This window comes from Moschus berezovskii, chromosome X, assembly GCF_049115385.1.
Source record: "Moschus berezovskii isolate FMDL1 chromosome X, NW_MosBer_1.0, whole genome shotgun sequence".
NCBI lineage: Eukaryota > Metazoa > Chordata > Mammalia > Artiodactyla > Moschidae > Moschus > Moschus berezovskii.
The window spans coordinates 114,808,758-114,831,365 of record NC_142488.1 but is presented as its reverse complement, the minus strand read 5'-3'; the positions used below and the strand labels follow the sequence as shown (position 1 = coordinate 114,831,365).

The 22,608-nt window shown below is 38.3% G+C and overlaps 1 protein-coding gene across 1 annotated transcript; it reads right to left on the bottom strand.

The window, feature by feature from the left end:
* Nucleotides 1-609: 609 nt before the first annotated feature.
* Nucleotides 610-21,089, bottom strand: SH2D1A (SH2 domain containing 1A). The gene is made up of 4 exons (XM_055438659.2): nucleotides 20,789-21,089; nucleotides 7,135-7,198; nucleotides 2,048-2,192; nucleotides 610-721 (listed from the first exon to the last, which is right to left on the bottom strand). Exons 1-4 carry the CDS (start codon nucleotides 20,923-20,925, stop codon nucleotides 681-683), a joined length of 387 nt encoding a protein of 128 aa, XP_055294634.1. The 5' UTR covers nucleotides 20,926-21,089; the 3' UTR covers nucleotides 610-680.
* Between the last annotated feature and the right edge of the window lie 1,519 nt (nucleotides 21,090-22,608).

Genomic DNA, 22,608 nt, shown 5'->3' with positions numbered 1-22,608 from the left:
AACATTTAAAGTATATTTTAAATTACAAGATTTTTTAACTCCAGACTGGTCTGTGGATTTTACTGTCCAACATCTGAACACTAGGTAAGACTAGGCAAGAAGGTTGCTTTCAGAATTAAAGAGAAATTCTTCACTGTTTATCTAGCACTTGTTTTCAACACACAGGGCACAGGTTAAAAAATCCCCAAAGAGCCTATAACATCATAGCTAGTGGAGAGCATAATACCTAATGTAGAACCACAGATGACAAAGATGAAGGACACGAACCAGCTTCCTGCCATATAATCAAGCAAGACATTTTCAAATCAGTAGCTATCAAATAATATTTCACTAAAAATGGTGCTTTCAAGAAAAACTGAGGATTATTTTTATTTATATTTGGCAAGAAATGACATTAATCTTTTATAAAGTATCATTATTTTTTAAATCATTTCCCATTTGTAAATATAATAACTGAAAATAATCTGTGGAATTATTTTTCCCCAATCCTCATTTCAAAGCTCCTCATTATCCGAAAAGTCCATTTCAGCTTTAACATCATGCTAGATGCTTCCGTTACAGGGCTATGATGGTTTTAGAAATACATTTGTAGCTCACTGAACTGTAATATCTATTATATATAAGACTTAGCATATATTTAAATTATTGAAAATAAAGTACAAGGTGTGTTTTCCTTTTCTTCATGGTGCTTTCAGGAAGACATCAGGATCATCTCTTCTTCCTAAAGAAAAACAATGACAAAAATCAAGGAAAGATAAATTTACAAGCTATTAAAATTACAAGTTAACTCAAACTTAAAAAATTTCCCACTGCATAAAGTTTACAAAGATAAAATCCTGTGATCTAGCTCAAGCAACCAGTATTTAAAACTGTTACAGAGAATAGAATACTGAGCCAATTTGTAAATTGGAGTTCTATTTACATTTCTTTTCAAAAAGCTAACTACTCAATTTAATTCACCACTTGAGTCTAATTGTCAGTTTATGCCTGAGCTTGGGTCCTGTCAAAAACGGAAATAACAACTCATTTCATTTTATCATAAATATTTATTGTTTCAATCAACACGTATCCTCTTACTTCAGACAAATGATTAACCCCTTTCAATAGATGTCAGCTATCACAAATTTGACAGCTGAGGACATTGGCTAGTGTTCGGTCATTAGCTTGACATATCCATTAAAACGGCTTTGCTCACGAGATTTAACAATTTGCACTAGAGGAATGATAAAGTCAACTAACTTCCTTTCCTTTGCTACAATAAAATTTTATTAATTCAAGCGTCACAAATCCAGAAATCAGGATCGCGTGGACCAACCTAACATTAGCCTTTCCACCCTTGAAGGGAGAACACTATCTGCTAAGCAAAGGTAAAGAACAAACCCAGACGTTCTCGGAATTGTCCTATATTTCAAATGATTTGTGTCTGAATTCGTGAAGTGAAATGGTAGTTATGGAGCCACAAAACAGGCTTGGGAAAACAAGACGGGAAAAGAGATGAAAATGTTGTGGGCTCAAAGTATTTTTTATATTTCTGCAGAGTTTTAGTAAGTTTATAGTATAGCATGTGGCAATCCAACAGCATAGGAACAGCCTCCCCTCAGTTGGGCTGTCGGCTCCATCTACTTTCTCGTTGCATTTTTCTTTGTTGTTGTTCAGTCGCTCAGCCTCGTCCGACTCTTTGTGACCCCATGGACTGCAGCACGCCAGGCTTTCCTGTCCTTCACTATCTCTCAGAGTTTTCCCAAACTCATGTCCTTTGAGTCAGTGATGCGATCCAACCATCTCATCCTCTGTTGCCCTCTTGCTGCCCTCAATCTTTTCCAGCATCAGGGTCTTTTCCAATGAGTCGACTCTTCGCAACAGGTGGACAAAGTACTGGAGCTTCAGCATCAGTTCTTCCAATGAATATTCAGGGTTGATTTCCTTTAGGATTGACTGGTTTGATCTCCTTGCTTGTATTTTTCTTACAGAACTATATGTTTATGACTAGGGTCAACTCATAGCCCTGAGCTTCCAAAGCCTTTCAAAGAAGGACAGTAAACCATACCTGCAGCACCTTGTGTACTTCTAGCTGAGGGCTTCTTCTCAACTGGATATTGCAAAGGTATTACAATACCTTGATCTGGCTTCTGAAATGCTGAAATGAGATTTTTTATTTTCCGGAAAAATCTTTTATGTACCCCAGGTGCTGTCTGGAAAATAAAAGGTCAAGCAGATTATTTATCTACCTCATAATTATAAAAAAGGGGCCTACAAAATGTGTAAGGGATGCTGAGAGAGGTAACATTTGTGTAACTTATTCAAATATTTGAAAACAGAAGGAAGCGGGAAAAACAACATTCTATAAGAGCTAACTTTGGTTGGCTGAATTGCCCTGCAAGAGGAGCTAATGAGCTGTCATTTCAGTTCTCCCGAGGGTGGTATTAGTTTGTACAAGCCCCTGCTCATCACCCTGCCCTTCCCACCTGCTACCCTTCATACATCCCAAACCTCTAAGGGTATACAGGCCATTACCCACAATGAATTCACCAACGGAGAGGATGAAATTAAACAGGGGGAAAAAACACAGATCCTACAGGTCATTAATAAAAAGCCTAAAGAACCAAGAAAAATTTAAAAGCAAACAAAACAAACACCCATTTTCCCTGTCATCATTCCACAATGTAAAATGCTACACAGGAAATTTAAAATTGCATTTTAAATGCAGGGCTAGTTAGTCCTCATACTCTGACTCCACAATCTGTCCTGCCTCATCCTTCACATTCAATTTTTTCCTGCTTGGGAAACTTCCCTGCTGCTGCTGCTGCTGCTAAGTCACTTCAGTCATGTCCGACTCTGTGTGACCCCATAGACGGCAGCCCACCAGGCTCCCCCGTCCCTGGGATGCTCCAGGCAAGAACACTGGAGTGGGTTGTCATTTCCTTCTCCAATGCATGAAAGTGAAAAGTGAAAGTGAAATCACTCAGTCGTGTCTGACTCGTAGCAACCCCATGGACTTCAGCCCACCAGGCTCCTCTGTCCATGGGATTTTCTAGGCAAGAGTACTGGAGTGGCTTGCCATTGCCTTCTCCGGGAAACCCCTCTCCTCCCCCAAATTGTTTTCTCCATCTCCACTTCACTTGACAAGGTTTTCTGTATGACATGAAAATGAAAGACTCTCTGAGGTCACCTTTATTTATTTATCTGGTTGGTTTTGAAGGGATCATTATTTGCAGGTGACTATTAAAATGTACTCCTTTCCTGACATCAATTATCTTATAAAGACACTACTTGAAATCAACAACAATTTCCTGCAAAAACTTATGAGTCAAGCTTTAGGCATTAGCTCAAAACTGTCATTTTACATAAAATAAAATAGTGTTGCTATAAGCGATTGAACAATGACCACTTTTCTTTTTTTTAGAAAGCTATTATTCAGCTCTTCCATCTGGAAAATTTTTGAGGTGGGAGCTGTTCATTTGTTAGCATTTAATGAGAAAACAGGAAGGCTGGCAGACAGAATTCTGTCAACTAGACTAAATGCTGAAGATAACACACTATCCACTGTAACTCTTGGTCATTTCCTACATCGGGATAAATAGCTTTTCATTGAAAACACTGAAAAAGTTCTTTTTATTGATAGTTTTAAATAAGTGTCTACTCAGAGGCCCACACAGCTACTCAGTAGATATAGAATACTATCTTACTCAGCTCCACCTTTATGGTCAAAACACCTTTCCAGAATTCTATTGATCCCTCATCCAAAAGAACATGGCCATTCTTACAGGAGTCCAAAATTCCTTGGACTCTTACAGAAGCCCTAGAGTTCCTTGGCTTCAGGATAGAATCTCTAAATGGCAAAGGCACAAAATAACCTTCTTGTATCTTCCTTAGAGTACTTTTTCATTTTCAAAGCCCTTTCCTATCTCTTGCCCCCACTGTTTGACAGACTGGCTGTTCTTGGATGATTTGGTTACTCCCATTTGACAGATAAGAAAGTGAAAATACAAAGAGATAATTCAGCTCGCCCAAGTCACACAGATAACCAGAGGCAGAACTGGCCCTAGATCCCAGGACGCAGTGCCTTTCCTCGCAGATTAGGACTAGACCAAATAGGTTCTAGTGAAGTTAGAGTCACAGACCAAAAGAGAAACTATACACTCCCCCAGTATGGAAAGGTCTCAAACCACACATTTTTTCACCTGTTCTTGTGGCTTGTAAAACCATTTATCTACAGAAGCATCTTTTTTATGGGGATTTATATGTAGTTAACCTTGATTATCCACGCTAACAGAGAGGAATAATAGCACGGGATGTAAAAAAGCAATTGAAATTTGGCATGTAATGTTGCACCGGCAGATAAGTGACCGAATTTATAATGCTTTGCTTAAGTCAATAAGTGAAATTATTTAACGTCTGCTGATCTACTGATGATCAAACATCCAGAAAAGCCCAAAAGCACTGAAGTCAGCAGAGGGGTGTTAGTGCATTTCTTATAATGTACCACAGACAATGTACATATTAATAAATGATGGGTGACTGTCTGTAGAATTCTCTGAATTAACAATTTGGCTAAATTTTAGCCTGAGTCACATGAGATAAATTAACACACTTGGCAACAATAAAACCTAAAATTCTATCTAAAATGAGAAATTCACATATTATTGGTCTTTCATAATTGAGTGGAACCAGGGTTCAATTTTACTCCACTCTTTGAAACAAATCGCAGACATACCTCGATTTCTAGCACAATCCTTGCACAGAAGATGAAGTGTACTGTCAAGATTTTTCCTGCAGGGTAGCAAACTAAAGCATTGTTCCAAAAAGCAATATAAATATCTGTTATTTACCCAATTTTAAAAATACATTTACCACAAGAATTGTACCACTGACATCTCCCATCCTGTCACTGAACTCAGCTATTGTTCAAATTTGCACATTTGCCATACTGTCATCTCTTAGTTATCCATGGAAACATGTTTTGGATCACAGCTGGTCTTCAGTATGCTCTAGAGAAATTTCTTCCAGTCAGGTGATATGAGCTCTGAGAATACACACTAGTTTAGTATTCACCTTAAGAAGAACGTAACTAAGAAGGCAAATTTAGTAGATAGGGAAAAATGCAATGCATTTCAAAAATAAATCTAGAGTTGTTTTTTTAAAAAACTGTTTTCCCTTTGGAGAAAACATGCCAATCTTCTGCTCTCTTGGTGCAGATAATTACAATATTATTAGATAAACGGGTCAGACCAGACAACAGAATGAGAGAGCATTTGTGTTCAATAAGCCTTTTCTTTCCTAATATGATCACAAACATGTAACACTCCACGTGTGATGTTATACTTAAAATGGAAGAAAACGAATTAAAACCAAAGGTTAGCTAAACCCTACTAATTTAAGATCCTTTTCATATACAATATTCTTCAGAAGCAGAAGGCTACTTCTCTAGGGAGAAGGGCTATTTCTGGTCAAATTATATACACATATATATGTATGTATCAACTCTATTATTCCTCATATTAAATGAAATTTCATTTCCTATTCAATCATCTCTGCTGTGATGCAGAAAAATTTTTTTAAATAAACAGGTATAAATAGTTTTGATTAGAGATAGTACTGCTTTTCCTCTAATTAGTATCGTGGCATTAATTATCCTGATATAAAGCAACAACATGTTTGAAAATTTGCCCTAATTTATTTCAGTAGTTCAAAACATTTGTAGTGTGCAATTTGTGCTTTCTAGTTTACTGATGCATCTTTAAAGGTTAGAGCTATTTTAATTTTTTTAAGTATAGTCTTTAGAGTTTCTTAAATGCATAGAATGTGTTATTAATAGAGGCTGATATTAGCATTTACATTTTCAAACAGCTCACGATGAAGTGCTTTCATTATAAAGACAGACTGTTTTTATATAAGAGTCAGAAATCATTTGAAGTCAGAAGTTTCCATTGCAGAGACCTCTATTTTGACAGCAGGGTAATATACTACCCTGGTAGGTAGAAAGAGATCCACTCTATAGGCATTTCTTGCAATGGCACAGTGACTTTCAAATTTTTCAAAGCCATCAGAATCCATTTTTCTAATGAAATCTTTCTCAGAGATCCACTTGCTAATCAAAATAAAGAGCTGCTCAGATTAAAGACAAATTGGGGACCCAAAGCATACCCGCACATCCTCCTCTCCTCCTATACACATCTCTCCTCCTCCTCACATCCTCCTCCTTGGCAACTCCAAGGCACCCAGATGGAAGGACCTTAGGATTTTGTAGAACATAGCTCGAAAGCTACTATAATATTCCCTCTCTCTCCTTCCCACCTATCCTTGTCCTTCCATATGGCTCAGCGGGGAGTCCTGTCACCAAAGTAGACCAGCCTTGATTACCCTAATACTTGGAAAATCCTCTATTCTTCAAACTTCTATGATAGATAATGTGTAACACTTAACTGTGTATAATCACACTGTTCAGCAACTTGGGTGAACTCTCATTGTTGAGGGCTTTGCTAGTTAGGGCTGTGGCTAAGCTTTCCTTACAAGCATTATCTCATTTAATCTTCAAAATGAATACTATAAGTAAGCAACTATTTTTAGCCTTATTTTACAGATGAAGAAACTCATTCAAAGAAAAGTTAAGTAACCTACCCAAGGTCAGAGACCTCTCAGAAAGGAGGTGAGGGTGGACAAGACGTGCAACCCAGATCCACCTGACAGCAAACGCCAGGCTCTCACATTGCTGTTGAATTCATTTGGTATTACCTCAAGAGTCTTATAAGCTCTTAGAAAACAGAAGTCATGTTATTTGATCCCCCACAGAACCACTTGTGTTAGTATTATTTAATAAATAATTGTATATTTGATTCTTTTACATATTTTTTATAGACTTTCTAAAATTTCACTTAGGTACTAAAACTTTAACACAATCCTTTAGCTTTGTTATCTTTCCTCCAAAGTCAGACACTCCATACAATGGTGGCTGAGCAGAACTGGGACCAAAAATTTTTTTAATGATCCATGAACAATTTTGGATTAAAGCATTAGTGATTTGAATTGGAGGAATATTTGGGAATGTAGGATTTGACAACTCTTTTATGAAAACAGTGTAAAAGTCGAACAGCTCCCCGATACCCCCAGAAGCAAAAGTAAATAAAATAGCTATACCTCAGCACTCCAAGAACCTGTTTCTGTCTGGGACACTCGGTATGTATAAATGTAACCTTGATACCTGTGAAAGAATAAACTTTCATTACTGAAAAATTCCAAAAGAACAATGGGTGTTCTAAATTTGAGCTTTAACTGTTACACATAAATATACATATACTGGGACACACGTATATGGCATCAAGTCATTCATAGAAATAAAAGCCTGGGGAATCTAACTTGCTCACACATTATATCTAGCTAGTCACAGTTTCCAGTAAGCCTTCTTTATCTTCTTTTTTTTTAAATGAGAGCACTCACACTCCTAAGGATCTGTCAAGTTGAGAGACTGCTGGGACAGAAAGAAACTAGAGACCTATTGTAACTGGTAAAAATTACAAATTATTAAACCATCCTAGGTGTCACAGTTGGTAAAGAATCCACCTCCCAATAGAGGAGACGCAAGAGATGTGGGTTCGATCCCTGGGTCAGGAAGATCCCTTTAAGTAGGAAATGGCAATCCACTCCAGTATTCTTGCCTGGAAAATTCCATGGACAGAGGAGCCTGGTGGGCTGCAGTTCCTGGGTTCGCAAAGAGTCGGGCATGATGGAGCATGCACACAATGACAAATTATTACATAGATTCAACAAAGTCTAGTTATATTACTTTTTAAGTACATATTGAGCCTTAAGGTGAAAACATTTCACTGGGCTAAGGTACTATGAGGCCTACTTAAGTTAATAGTAACAATATTAATTATAAATACAATAAATGTGTTATATCCCTATGATGTTATTATTATTATGTAACTTCATAATATAGTACTACTAATAATTTGAATTAAAAAGGAGTCCTGCCAAAGTACTTGAAATCAGTTTGTCCTTTTAGATGGGGTAAATATTTTCCCCAATTATTCAGTATGTTATGCATATTGTATATCTGTATAGTTGATTTCTACTATATGCCAAGAGTTTTACATGCTGCATTAGTTTGCTCAGACAGATATAGCAAAATACCATAGTCTGTGTGGCTTAAACAAAAGGAATTTATTTTTGCACAGTCCTGGAGGCTGGAAATCCAAGATCAAGGTGCCAGCTACATAGGTTTTATTCTGAGGTCTCTTATCTTGCCTTGTAGGCAGCCACCTTCTTGCTGTGTGCTCACATGACCTTTTCCTTGTGTATGTGTGTGTGTGCGTGCGTGTGTGCGTGTGTGTAGAAAGAGATCTCTCTTCTTAAAAGGCCACCAATCCTACTGGGTTGGGGCCTCACCCTTACAGCATCATTTAACCTTAATTACATCCTAAAGGCCTATCTTCAAACACAGCCACTTTGGGGATTAAGCTTCAACATATGAATTTGAGGGGAGGGGGACATAATTCAGTTCATAGTATTCCAACACTGGCACCCCACACCTTCTCTCATGTTAAATACATTCATTCCATCCCAACAGCCTAAAAGTCTTCAATACATTCCAGCATAAGCTCTACAGTCTAAATAAAGCCCAAAGTCTCATCTAAATATCATCTAATGAGGTATAACTGCTCCTGAGTCAAAATTCTTCTCCAGTTGTGAACCTGTGAAACCAGACAAGTCACATGCTTCCAAAATACAGCAAGGCAAGCATAGGACAGATATTCTCATTCCAAAAAGGAGATATCAGGAGAAAAGGGGTGACAGGTCTCCCAAATGTACAAAATTTCATAAGGTAAATTCCATTAGATCTTAATGCTTGAGAATAATCCTTTTTGAATTGACGCTCTACCCTCCAGCCCCACTGGGTGGCACTGTCACCCCCGTGGCTCTGCAGCAGCAGCCCTGCCCACCTGGCTCTGCTGGGCACTGATCAGGCCTTTGAAATTTAGGTGAAAGTGACCTTGCCCTCCTAGGCTTATGCACTCTGGTGCTGTGGTGGGAGTGGCAGCCCTGATGATCTCTGAAATGCTTTCAGGATCATCTTTCCATTTTCTTGAAAGATAAAGCATTTTTGCAGCCAAATTGCTCTGCTGCCCTATCATGTTCCCTTTGGTCCAAACTGACAATGTCGCTGATGCTTTCATCCAAACTCTATTCCTGGCTTCTGCTGAGATGACTATTTAACATCGTGGGTAGTCTACTTAAGAAGCAATTGTCCAGCCACTCCCTTGGTGTTCTCTCCAGACCAAGCTTCCTTATTTTTTGCCATGTGAGTGGGCTGAGAATTTTCCAAATCTTTCAGTTCTGGTTTCTTTTTGCTTAACAACGCCTTCTTTGCTTCATCTTTCTCCTTTTGCATTTTATCATAAGTAGTCGCGAGTCTTTCAACACCTTGCTTAGAGATCTCCACAGCTAAATATCCAATTTTCAGGTTCTACCTTTCACAAAATATTAGAACACAGTTCAATCAAGATCTTTGCCATTTATAATCAAGGATGGCTTTTCCTTTAGCTTCTAACAACACATTTCTCATTTTCACCTGAGAGCTCATCAGAATGACCTCTAACATCCATCATTCTACCAACACTGTGTTCACAGCAATGTACATTTTTTCTAGCATGCATCTCCAAACTTCTCTAGTCTCTACCCATGATCCAGCTCCAAAGTCACTTCCACATTTTTAGATGTTTCTTAGAACACCACTAGACTTCTCAGTACCAAAATCTGTACTAGTCTGCTTGGGATGTCATAACAAAATGCCATAGACTGGGTGACTTAAACAAAAGAAATCGACTTTCTCATAGTTTTGGAGGCTGGAAATACAAGATCAAGGTACCAGCAACATAGGTTTCATTCCAAGGACTTTTTTCTGGCCTGGTGGACAACCACCTTCTTGCTGTGCCCTCACTTGACCTTTTCTTTGTGTGCATTCATTGAGAGAGGGTGCTGTCTCTCTTCTTATAAGGCCAAGACACTATTGGATTAGAGCCGCACCCTTACGATCTCAATTAACCTAAATTGCCTCCTAAAGGCCCTATCTCCAAGTACATCCACACTGGGAGTTAGGACTTCAACATAGGAGTTTGACAAGGACACAGTTCAGCCCACAGCACATGCATTATCTCTTTTGGGCCCCACAGTAATCCTATGAGCTTTATATTGTGAAACTGATTTTATAGATGAGGAAACTGAAACTTTGAAAAGTTAAGTAACCAAAGCCACACTACAAATCAAGCGCCAAAGGTGGGCTTTAAATCAGACCTCTTTGACCCTAGAGCCCTGGCTTTTGATTCCCACCCCTGCAATGGATATAGATTATTTATTATATTTTAGCATATATGGTACGTGCGTGCATGCTTAGTCACTCAGTCATGTCTGACTCTTTGCAACCCATGAACTGTAGCCTGCCAAGCCCCTCTGTCCATGGGATTCCCCAGGCAAGAATACTGCAGTGGGTAGCCATTCCCTTCTCCAGGGGATCTTCCCAACCCAGGGATCTAACCTGGGTTATCCGCATTGCAGGCGGATTCTTTATCATCTGAGCTATCAGGGAAACCCCAGTATATATGATACTGCTATTTAATTTGCCTCACAAACTTTTGCTTCCTAGAAAAGTACAGTAAACTTTATGCTGAATCATTTCAAATTATGAATCTGAATATTCACAGTTTTATTTCAGACATTTTCTGATTGCTATTCTTTGGCACAAGTTTGGGTCAAAATATATCTTTGATTAGAATACATATTAAACTCCAGTAAAATAAATATGTTTAAATCTAAAAGAACCTAAAGAATCTAAAGTATCTCAAACAGGGTCACCCTTGAGTAATTGACCTCAATTACCATTAATCCCTTATAGAACTAAAAGTCTTTATATATGTGGATTAAATCACTGTATTTTTAATCAATATCCAAGAGTACTATTACCTAAAGGATTAAAAAAATTAGGTCTAAAACACTTTAGTCAGGTTCATTTGATTTGTGAAATCCAAAAAAGGGTCAATTTAATTTGCTGCTGCGATTACAGGAAAGGTTTCATTTTTGTTATAAAGATTTGCCAGAATATTTGCATCATATATAAAATAGCTTGATATATGCATATAATATACTATTTAGCACATATAATATGCTAAATAAATACAAAATATTACATTGTAAAGCCTTTTGCTTTTTTAATCAATTGAAATGTACCTCAAAATCCACTGATTTCAGTAAGTACTCTACAGGGAACAAGGCAAGCACTTTGATTTCCATTTTTCACTATGAGAACTCCAAACATAAGCTTTAAGTGGTTTTCTTAAAGTTACACAGCAGGGAATTCCCTGGCAGTCCAGTGACTAGGACTTAGTGCTTTCACTGCAGGGGCCTGGATTCAATCCCTGGTTGGGGAACTAAGACCCCGCATACCACCAAAAAAAGAAGAAAAAAGGAAAATGGAGGTAGGAGCAGGGAAATAGCATAGGCCTTTATTTAGTTCCATTTTCCTTATGGAAAGCGATTAATGGCAATAATTCAGTATCATTAAAGGTGTTCAGGAAATTAATTATTTAATATCTCAGCAACGATGCAAGCAAAATCATAGGCAACTGGTTTTCTACTTTCTCAAACAATGGTTTTCTAAATGATACAATGAATCTATCTCTCTACTATCATTCAGCCTCATTTAGTCAAAATAAATGAGTCTGTTTTGAAAATTGTTTCCTAACGAATCTGATCTTATCACACTTTCAGTTAAGAAGCAGGAACCTGAGTACCACTTCAAAAGTCCTTACCTCTTCAGTCTTGAACAACCTGATGTTAGTGGCACATAAAACTTCTTGTGATCAACCCATCCAACTTTAAGAGTCTCCTACACCCCAGCTCCTTCGATTTCTGAATGAGCAAAATTGTCTCCCCCCTCAAACAAGCCAGCATTTCATCTCTTCCACTTCCAAGTTGCTGGAGTAATTGACCAAAGACCTCCTGTAGCCAACTCTCGTGGATATACTCTCATATATCACTGATGGAAGAGATTTAAAACAGTGCGATTCAAATTATATTCCCAGGGTAATAGCAGAGCATCACCTGGGACCTTGCTAGAAATGTAGAATCTCGTGCCCACTCCAGAATTGCTGAGTCAGAATCTGAAATTTTAACAAGATTTCCAGATGATTTGTAGGCACATTAATGTTATAGAAGGATTGATTAAAAATGCATGGAAGATGCTCACACCTCATTGGCTTCTTTCACTCACCCTGGGTGCATCTGTGCCGCCACCCCCATAGTCACTCAGTCTATGTTTTAAGAATGAAATTTTATTTAAACATAAGCTGAAGCTTTTTCAAGGGTTTCAGTCTTCATAGAAGTGTTTCGATACGTCTTACTCTTTCTTCCCTGACAAAATTTCACAGTTTTGTTTTCTGTAGCTTGTATTAAGAAATAGTAATCTTATAATATAAAAGTAAACTAAAATATGGATTATCTCTTTTCCAAACTACACATGCTCTCTCCCCATTCACTGAAAAATCACTGTTTTAGGGAATAAATTGGCAAGTTATAACAAGGGTTATAAAACTGCATATTTTTGACCTAATGACCTTCCTTATCTTCATCCACTCTAAGGAATGAAATGGAAAAAGCAATTTGACCAAGATTTTCATAGTTCTATTTTAATAGTGAAAAAATGGAATTAACCTAAGGAATGTAACTCAGAATAAAGAAATGGCAGCAGAGAGAATGGTTCAAAACTACACCAAGGTTCAAAGATATTAGAGAGCTATATTTTTCAAAAAATTTTAAGCACATGGACCACATCAATATAAAATGATGGTATGCAAAAAAAGTGGACACAAGGAGAGAGAGGTGCCGCTCTGATTACTGTTCAAAACTATCCCTGTATGTATATAAATGTAACTTTAAACTAACATAAATACATCTTTGCATATTAATTTTCCTCTTTTTCTTTTTTGGCCATGCCATGGCATTCAAGCTCTTAGTTCCCTGACCAGGGATCAAACCTGTACTCCCTGCAATGGGAGTCTTAACTAGTGGACCACCAGGGAGGTCTCTTAATTTTCCTTATAATGTTATACAACTGACTGATAACATTTTTTTAAATAAGCGGAAGTGAAATTACAATTTTAAGCTTTAAAAGTCTAACCTAAGCAAATCACATATTAGAAAAATATTGTTCATTTTAAAAAACTGAAACTCCAATACTTTGGCCACCTGATGCAAAGAACTAACTCATTGGAAAAGAACCTGATGCTGAGAAAGATTGAAGGCAGGAGGAGAAAGGGACGACAGAGAATGAGATGGTTGGATGGCATCACCGACTCAATGGACATGAGTTTGAGCAGTCTCCGGGAGTTGGTGATGGACAGGGAAGCCTGGTGTGCTACAGTTCATGGGGTCGCAAAGAGTCGGACATGACTGAGTGACCAAACTGAACTGACTGACATCCCTTTAGGATAAACCAAGAATGTAGTAGTGTAATCTTTGGCGGGGGGCAAGCTGTGATACATGTGGGATCTTAGTTCCCCAACCAGGGATCAAACCTCTGCCCCCTTCATTGGGAGCACAGAGTCTTAACCACTGGACAGCCAGGGAAGTCCCGAATATACTGCAATTTTAACTTCCTTCCTCCATCACACTGTTAGTCACACTTGTTGATAAGCCTGGAATTTTAAATTTATCATGAGAAAAAAAATCTAGAAACTTAATAATTGACAGAAAGCAATTTTGTTGTTGTTGCCATTAACTAATTTTCTTGAAAAATTAATTTCTTAAAAAAACAAATATTTTGCATTTCAATGACTACAAAACATGTTTTGATTCTAATATTAAAATGTGCCTTTATCTTTTCAAAAGCTGTCCCCAATTCTTAAAAAAGTGTTCTGGTTAGAAACAGACAAGAAGAAAGCAGCCCGACTTATTTCTTATTCTCTCAAAAGGTCAGCATTGGGGACAGATCTTGCTTTAAAATTGATGAAACCACATCAATTCCTTCTTTATACCACTTCAAGGGCTACACAAAAGAAAAAGTTTAGCTACACCTGACTTCATGACACCACAAATAAAGCAAGCTAGTGCCCAGGCTGTCTATGTCTATACAAACAAATGTTATGTGCAAAATTCAAGGCACAATTATAATGTGACTGATTTTTTAACAACTATTTCAGAGTTTTTATGCCCAGAGGAATGGTATCCTATACAAAGCCATCATTACTGAGAGCGTTCTCTCATTCAAGAGGTTTTCCAGTTTCCTATGCCCCAATCTTCTTTCTTTCAGAGTGAATTTGAATTTTCAGAACCATCAAAAGTCATTCAGCTTCAAGTTTGATGGTAAAACTCTGTAAAACCAACTTCGATGAGTCATGACAATGAATATAATCTCTTCCCTTGAAGTGCCACAGAGCATTTTATTTATGTACTCATACAATGGTCTAACTTTGTCTCACAATTATTTATAGATTTTTTATTTATATTAACAAACACCTACTACATATTAACTTTGTAAATGTTAAGTCATGCAAGAATTATCATAACAACTCCATGAGGTGACTAGTATTATTATCACTGTTTCCCTTTCCACAGATAGGAACCCTGAGCCATGGATAATTTAAGTAACTTGGTCAAGGTAAAATAGCCGGGTAAGGGCCACAGTTGGGATGCACACCCAGAGGGTTTGGTTATAAGACATGGGCTCTTAACCATTTTTCTATGCTGTCTCTCTCTTACATCAGAGGGACTGAACAAACTGATCTTTAGGTGAATCCTAAAGCCAGGACTTGCCTGGCAGTCCAGTGGTTAAGACTTCTCCTTCCAGTGCAGGGGGTGGGGGTTCAATCCCTGGTAGAGGAGCTAAGATCCCACATGCCTCATGGCCAAAAAAACAAAACATAAAACAGAAGCCATAGTGTAACAAATTCAATAAAGCCTTTTAAAATGGTCCACATCAAAAAAAAATTTTTTTTTTAAGCATAGTTCTCAAAAAGGGAAGGAGTCTGCTTGGCCTTATGACTGGAAAGAAAGAGCAAAGGAAGGGGCTAAAGCATAGAGACCAGATGGGGAGAGCCCCAAAGAGTCAACCTAGGCTTCCCTTTTGCTTTAAGCTAATGACATCTTTAGACTAGTCTTACACCTTAATTTTACATTGTCAACCAGAGTCAGCACTTGATTTATTGGCTTATGAATTGTCCTTTTGGTTGTTTGTGTATTGCAAATTTAATCCTAGGCTGGACTTCAGACTTGCTCTGCCATTAATGGATTGTACTCAGATAATCCAAAATAATTCTAGTGGCCTAAATTATCATGAAGATAAATGTGGCACCACACACATAGCTGACTGAATTCAAAAACTAACTCGTTAAGTTTTAGAATTTCTCATTCTTCCATTCCCCTTAAATACAACTGATGAGCTGGAGTTTTCTTTTGTCACTGTTACTTCCCCCATTTCTCCAGTTCAGTTGTTTGACAGGCACTTTATTCCCAGTCATCCTTTAAATCTTAAAGGACAAAAAGATAATTATCCTTTTATCTAAAGACACATATGTCAAATGACTTCATTATGTGTCCCTGAGGCTAAAGAATATAATAGCATTTCTTCTTCCCAATTTTTCATCAGATAAAAGTAGCAAATTCAGATATGTACAGAAGGATGTACAGAAATAAACTATTTATTCAAACTAATTATTTTAAATATTTTAAATTGGTTTTTCTCTTATCAGCATCAAATTATCCCAGTGGGCATTTAGGACTTTCCCAATGGTTGTCTACATTGAGGGTGAAAAAGAAAGAAATGCAAGGGCTCACATGTACCTTAGTGAAAAGAAACTTGATATACCTTGAAAACCAAGAAGAATAAAATTAAATTGAATTTAAACTATTTGCATGGATATGAACATTTAGTATACTGGATAAACACAAAAAAAAAACATAAAGTCAGCAGATTTTCTGCTGCAAAAGAAAATATGGTGGGAAAATTTTCCATTTATGATAGAAATAAAAAAATAGACATATACATGCATACTCACAGTAACTAGAAATAAACCTAACAAAAATATCCAAGACCAATGGGAAGAAAACTATAAAGCTCTATTGATGAATGTAAGTGAAAAAAGTAATAAATGGAGAGACAGATCAGGTTTTTGGATGGAACAACTTAATTCTTTAAAGATGACAATCCCTCCTTAACTTATGAATGAGTTTAACATAACCTCAATGGGACTTTTTTTAATTTAACAAAATTATTCTAGATTTCATCTTGAAGAACCAACAGGGAAGAATAGCAAATAATTTTTTAATATATTCAAATATTATCATACTGCAGAGTTAGTATTACAAGAATAAACCAATTGTTCCAAATAGATACTGCAAAACGGTAACTGTTATATGTAAGAATTTAACATATGATAAACTAGGTTAATAAATCAATCAGGAATGGAAGTTCTATTTATAAATCATTAGCTATTTTGAAACAAAATCAATTAGATCCTTTCTCCACATCAAAATAAAACTGCATAAGGAATTAAAGAGTTAAACTAACCAAACCATAAATTTAAAGCAAAAATTGAAGTGAAGTTATAGGATATCTCTGCAAGTCAAAGAACTTTCTATGTTGGGAAGCAAAGGGAGAAATCAAACACAAGGAAAATGAGTGATGGACTTTATTAAAAATGTTAATTTTTTGTGTGTCAAAGAAAAGTGATGGCAAACACCAAACTGAGAAAAGATACATCAGATCAAGGATTAGTATATAAAAACTCATATTGTATTCAGAAAAATAGTAAGATCCAAATGGTTAAATGGGCAAAGTACACACCAAAGAGTCAATTCATGAGCAAGGAAATACAACAGTTTACCAACCATAAAGATACTTGATCACTAGTTAAATATGAAATAAAGAATGAGACATCAAATTTCAAGAATTTTTTTAACAAGAATACTCATTTCTAGGGAGCATGCAGTGAGACAGACACTTTCATGCAGTACTGGTAAGCATATATATAAACTGGAATAACCACTTGGGAAAAAATATTTGGTAATCATGTATACATCAAGAATCTTAAACTATTCATGTTTTCTGATCTAAAAATAAAACATCTTTAAATTTGTTATAAGGAAGTAAGCATAAATACGAGGAAATCTTTAGGGATTGATATATGAATCATGACAAACTTCATAACAGCAAAAAAAGAATGGAATGATTCATATGTCTAAAAATAGATGACTGGTTAAGGAAAACATAGTTGGGTCGGTTGGACTACCATGAAACTATTAAAAATAATGTTTTAAAATCACTTGTAAGAACATTATATACAAACGTGCCTTTTTCAAGTTAACTGGAAAATGCAGCAGAATACAGTAGTAGAAGAGCACATGCATTTATAAAGCAATTTGTTTTATTTAAAATATAGAAGAAAAACCACTTAGTTTTCAACAATAATGGTCTTTAAGTTATTAAACTACAGATGATTTTCTCTCATTTCTATTATCTACATCCTAAAAAATTTCTATAATGTGAATAGGTGTTTAGGAATTATTCTTAATAGACTTATTATACTAAAATCTGGATTTATTTATTGAAAATAATTGGAAGAAAAATTTCTTGCTTTAAATGAAGATGAGCAATCCTATCAATGGAAGATCTCTTTAATACTTTTTGACATTCAGTTTTCCAAAACAAACAGAGGAAAAGGCCATTATCAGGGGTTCAAAACTGGGGAAAGGAGCAAATCTAATGAGAAAGTATAGTATAAAATACAGCTCAGTTTCCCTGGTGGCTCCGACAGTAAAGAATCCGCCTGTAGTGCAGAAGACCCGGGTTTGATCCCTGGGTCAGGAAGATCCCCTCGATGGCTACCCACTCCAATATTCTTGCCTGGAAGATTCCATGGACAGAGGAGCCTGGTGGGCTACAGAGGGTAGCCACAAAGAGTTGGACACAACTGAGCAACTAAGCCACCTTACCACAGCTCGAAAGGCACATGCAATGTGTTATTTCTGCAATAAAAATACAGAAACTAAAGGTCAACCAAACCTTCTTGGACAATGAAAATAAAAGACAGAATGAGAAACTATTGTGAGTGAACACTACAGTCAATGCATGTTTGTTAGCTGTACTTTGTTGTTCACTTATACATGACACCATTGACGTTGTTATTGTATATCATAACTGTATATCATACCTATATCAGTATACTGACACTATATATCATAACTATATGTGTTTTGGTTTAAAATGAGTATATGGTTTATTTCAAAATTAAATTTGATTTTGTTTCTACAGCGTAGTACTAAAAAAGAGGAAATGAAATGTTTATGTTTATCAGAAGGGATCCTTGGCTCAAAAAAAGAAGCTGAGAAACTGTCATAAAAGGCAATGTATCATTGTGTCTTCCCTCTGCAGCAGTCTGGCCATCACCCTCTAGGACTTGGAGGCCCAGTGTGCCCACTGAAAGATATGTGAGGGGGACTCCCAATTTGCCGACTATTTTCTGCTACTTCATATAAAGGTCTGCACAGAGAACCTAGAGTCATACAAACTGCATTTAGGCAAGATTCAATTTGGGCAAAAAACTTAATCTGAGAATTTCCCATCTGCTTAAGTTAATTCCTTACGTGGTCCTGGCCTGTATGAGTAATAGGCTAAGATTATCCTTCTCTCTTGCATCTTTTACCAACTATAATCTTCTGCAGAAGACAGAGCACACATTACTATTCTTGTTTTACAAATATGGAAACCAAGACCTATAGAAGTTGAGTGATGTCCCAAAGGCCACAGCCTGGCCTCCTGATATCAGCCCAAAAGCCTACTGCAATAAAGAATTTGCCTTGACAGTTGATTCATTAATTCAAAAACATTTATTGAGTGCCTATTGCATGCCTCATGATACCTGTTGTGCGCCAGGCTGTGTTCCTGGTGCAGGAGATGGTGTCTCTAGCAGGAGAGCCCAGCAAGACAAAAGTAGACAAACAAATGTCAGACCGCTGAAAGCTCCCAGAAGAAAAATAAAGTGATGGATTATAACTGGGGCAGGGAGAAGGTACTTATTTTAGAGGCTAGTCAAGGAAGTCCTCTCTGAGAGAAGAGGGAGAAGGAACAGTTAAGTGTGAAGATCCTAAGCAGGGAGAAGCCTGGCAAGCTCGAGAAACAACACAGAGGCCAGTGCGTCAGAAGTCTTAGGAACATCCTGCCACACACTGTCCCCGGCTCTTCCTTCCTTTTCCAGGCTTTTTGTACCTTAATTTTTACCTTTAGATTGAGGGTCCCATTACCTCCTTTGGTGAGCTTTCCTAAAGAAGCTCCTTCAACCAGTGCACTCACTCCTCCACCTTCTATTGATAAGAAAAGAGCCTAGGAGAACAAGTTGGCTTTCACTGACCTACCCCAGTTTTCACTTTGGACAAACAATAATATAAGGAAAATCTAAAATCTGAGCCCAAGAGATTCACTAGCTTGCACATATTTCCCTTGAAGCTTTTATAACAAATGTATTTAGCATGGCCTGAGAGTTGCCACAAATATGCCTTGCCCATTTAAAAAAACACAATAAACAATGAAAATCCTCTAACACCAGGCTCAATACAATCTCTCATCAATGACCCTGAAGGAACTTCAAAATCTTGCCATGTATCATCAGACACCAAAATTACAACCAAGCATTTTCCCTCATTTCATTTCTGTCTAGAAGCTACTGTACAGGGCTGCTGCTTTCATGAGTGTTTTCACCCTGCTAACAAAGAGTGATTGAGCTAGGGACTTCCTTAGAAATGCCCCGTGAGTACTTAAAGATATTGACTGAAATATACATATACATTATATATATATTATATATAATATAATAAAAAGTACTTAAAGAGAGTGAAAAAATAATAATAACAACAACAACAGCTTCCTTTTACTGAACACTTAGCATGCATCAGGTCCAGTGCTAAATTTTCTACATGCATTACAGCATGCTCAGGACATATGAGGCAGTCCTATGAAGTAGGTAGTAATGTTATATACATTTTTTGGACAAGAAAACTGAGGGACTGAGAGGTTAACTTGCCAAAGCCAGCATTAGACTAGCACAAGATTAGGTCTCAGCTCTGCCTGACCCTGGAGCCCTGGAGCAAAGATGAAGGTGCATCTGATTCAAAATGGGGCTTTAGACCAAGAGATGCTTAGGTAAAGGGCAAAGCTGAATCATACCAGGGTGTTTTCCCTCCATGCCCTTTTCGACTATTGTCTCTCCTAGCGTTTATCACGGAAAGGCCCTATTTCTGAAACCCCACCCCACCCCCGTCCAACTCCTGTAAAGAAAGCTAATTAAGCAAATCCAGAGAGGTGGTTTTATTCAGAAACGTCCCTCTCTCCCCTCATCCTGACCTAACTGGTATTGCCGTCTTAAAGGGTTCCGTTTCTTAGTCTTCTTCCTCTCCTTGAATTTGAAACCTTCCTTTGGGAAGATACCTCCCTTGCCAGAGGGCTGGAGAGAGAGGCCTCTCCTCTGAGGAGCTGGCAGCCCTAAATCTGGCCATTCCCTCATCCCAGGCCTCCACCTTGCTGGCCTCTGCCAGAGGTCCAACCTGAAGCCAGGAGCCTGAGTCCTTTTGGCAGCAAAGGTAAATTCTAGGCTCCTTTTCCTCCATTGCAAAGAGCATTCCTACAGCTGCCCCCAAAGGCGCTGGAGAGGACCCTCTGAAGAGCAGGAAGCCCAGGCGAGACATCCCCAGTGAGGAAGCCAGGCGCACGGCAGGCAGTGGGGGCTCCAGGTCCCCGTCATGTACTCACAGCACACACAGACAGTACACGCCCGGGACACTCTCGCTGTCCCTCAGCAGATAGCTGCCATCCAGGCCCGTGGCGAGCAGGAGCTTCTCCCCCGTCTCCCGGCTGATCTTGCCGTGATACACAGCCACCGCGTCCATGGCCAGGGGACAGTAGCAGGGAAAGGCCGCTGTTGCTGCTGCCGCCGCAACCAGACACGACTCAGCCACCTGCCTCCCTGTTCAGCCAGATGTTCAGAAAAGAGAAAGGAGCGCCCCAACAACAGGATGTTGTCTACCTGCCTCGCACCTCCTTCTCGCACTTCTGTGAAAACCAGCTCAGCAGTTTAGCAGCTTGGCTACTGCCCTAGGGTTCGATTCCCCCCTCCCCTCTCTGCTCCGCCCCTCGCCACGCAGGGTTGGGGTGCATGGATGGACAGAGAGGGGAGGACCATTGGAAGAAGGTCCTTGCAGGATGCGGCCTGTGCTCCCAATGCACGCAGACACGAATGCCTGGTAATGTTTCTGTCCTTGCAGTTTTCCCAGGAAGGCCACCCTGACTTAGCTTAAATAGTCCCCAAAGGGGTTAATGAGACAGGCGAGCTGTGTTGATCTTCATGTGGGGCAGAAACATACTGAGGGAGAATGAAAGACCCAAAAGCTCTGAGACCAAAACACAGAAGTCATCAGTACTGTCAGTGGGTGATCCCCACTGAGCACAGGCAGGAGGCTCCTACAGAATCAGAAGCAGGAGGTGAACAACAGACTTGGGATCCACTGCCTCCCTCCCCAAGCCCTCCCTCTTCTCTTTGACTCCTCCTAGTCATCTCCAGCAATCTTGATCCTGAACAAATCATACATTTCCAGCCTTCTTGTCCAAGATCCCAAAGTGCTGGTTGAAGTACAAAAATCAGTCTGTGTCCAAAGATGTTCCAGATGTATCTATTTGATGGGACTTAGATGAGAGAATAAATCATTTCATTGGTGCTTTGCCTTTATGTGGACTTGTCTGTGCCTTTTGACATGCGGGGTCTACGTTTTAGCATTTGGGACATCAAACTTGTTTTAAGTCACATTGTGAGTGTTGATAATTGTGTTGTATCTTTTATCGTCTGTAGTTAATAGAGAATATGGTTTTTGTTCAATTGATGCTAAGCTATCAAATTTTTTAGAACCTTTCAACCTTTATTTCCTTCTCTCTTGTATTTCAAGATGTGCTATTAAGTAATATTTTCCCCAAACTTCCTCATTTTTCACTAGAACAAGACCTTGTTTAATGTTTGAAGCTGAACGCTCTTCTACATTTTTTCTTTTGAGTGTGTAAAATACTTTTTCTCTTTAGATTGTTTTTTATGTAGACCATTTTTAGTCTTTATGGAATTTTTTTATAATATTGCTTCTGTTTTATGCTTGGGTTTTTGGCTGCAAGGCATCTGGGATCTTAGCTCCCCATGCATGTGTGCTAAGTCGCTTCAGCAGTGTCCAATTCTTTGCAACCCTGTGGACTGTAGCCCACCAGGCTCCTCTGTCCATGGGCTTCTCCAGGCAAGAACAGTGGAGGGGGTTGCCATGCCCTCCTCCAGGGGCTCCTCATCAAACCCACACCCTCTACATCGGAAGGTGAAATCTTAAACCACTGGACCACCAGGGAAGTCCCTGTAAAATACTTTTTAAAATTGAAATTTAAATAGCTGAAATTATGTTGTCTGTTGTGTCTCTTCAACAATGTCACACCTAGTTCCTTGAGAGCCTGGCCCATCTGGGACCCCAATAGGGAGAACAATTTTTAAATCCTCACTAGTCCTACCAATGGATCAGATGTTGCAGAGCTGCCTTACACCAAAA

Bases quoted from the DNA above. Each gene is read 5' to 3' on its own strand.
- SH2D1A (XM_055438659.2), bottom strand. From the start codon at position 20,925: ATGGACGCGGTGGCTGTGTATCACGGCAAGATCAGCCGGGAGACGGGG. The intron at 7,199-20,788 runs GTGAGTACATGA...ATTCTTTCACAG, and splicing joins GTGTACTGTCTGTGTGTGCT to GTATCAAGGTTACATTTATA. The intron at 2,193-7,134 runs GTATAGCTATTT...TTTATTTTCCAG, and splicing joins CAGGTTCTTGGAGTGCTGAG to ACAGCACCTGGGGTACATAA.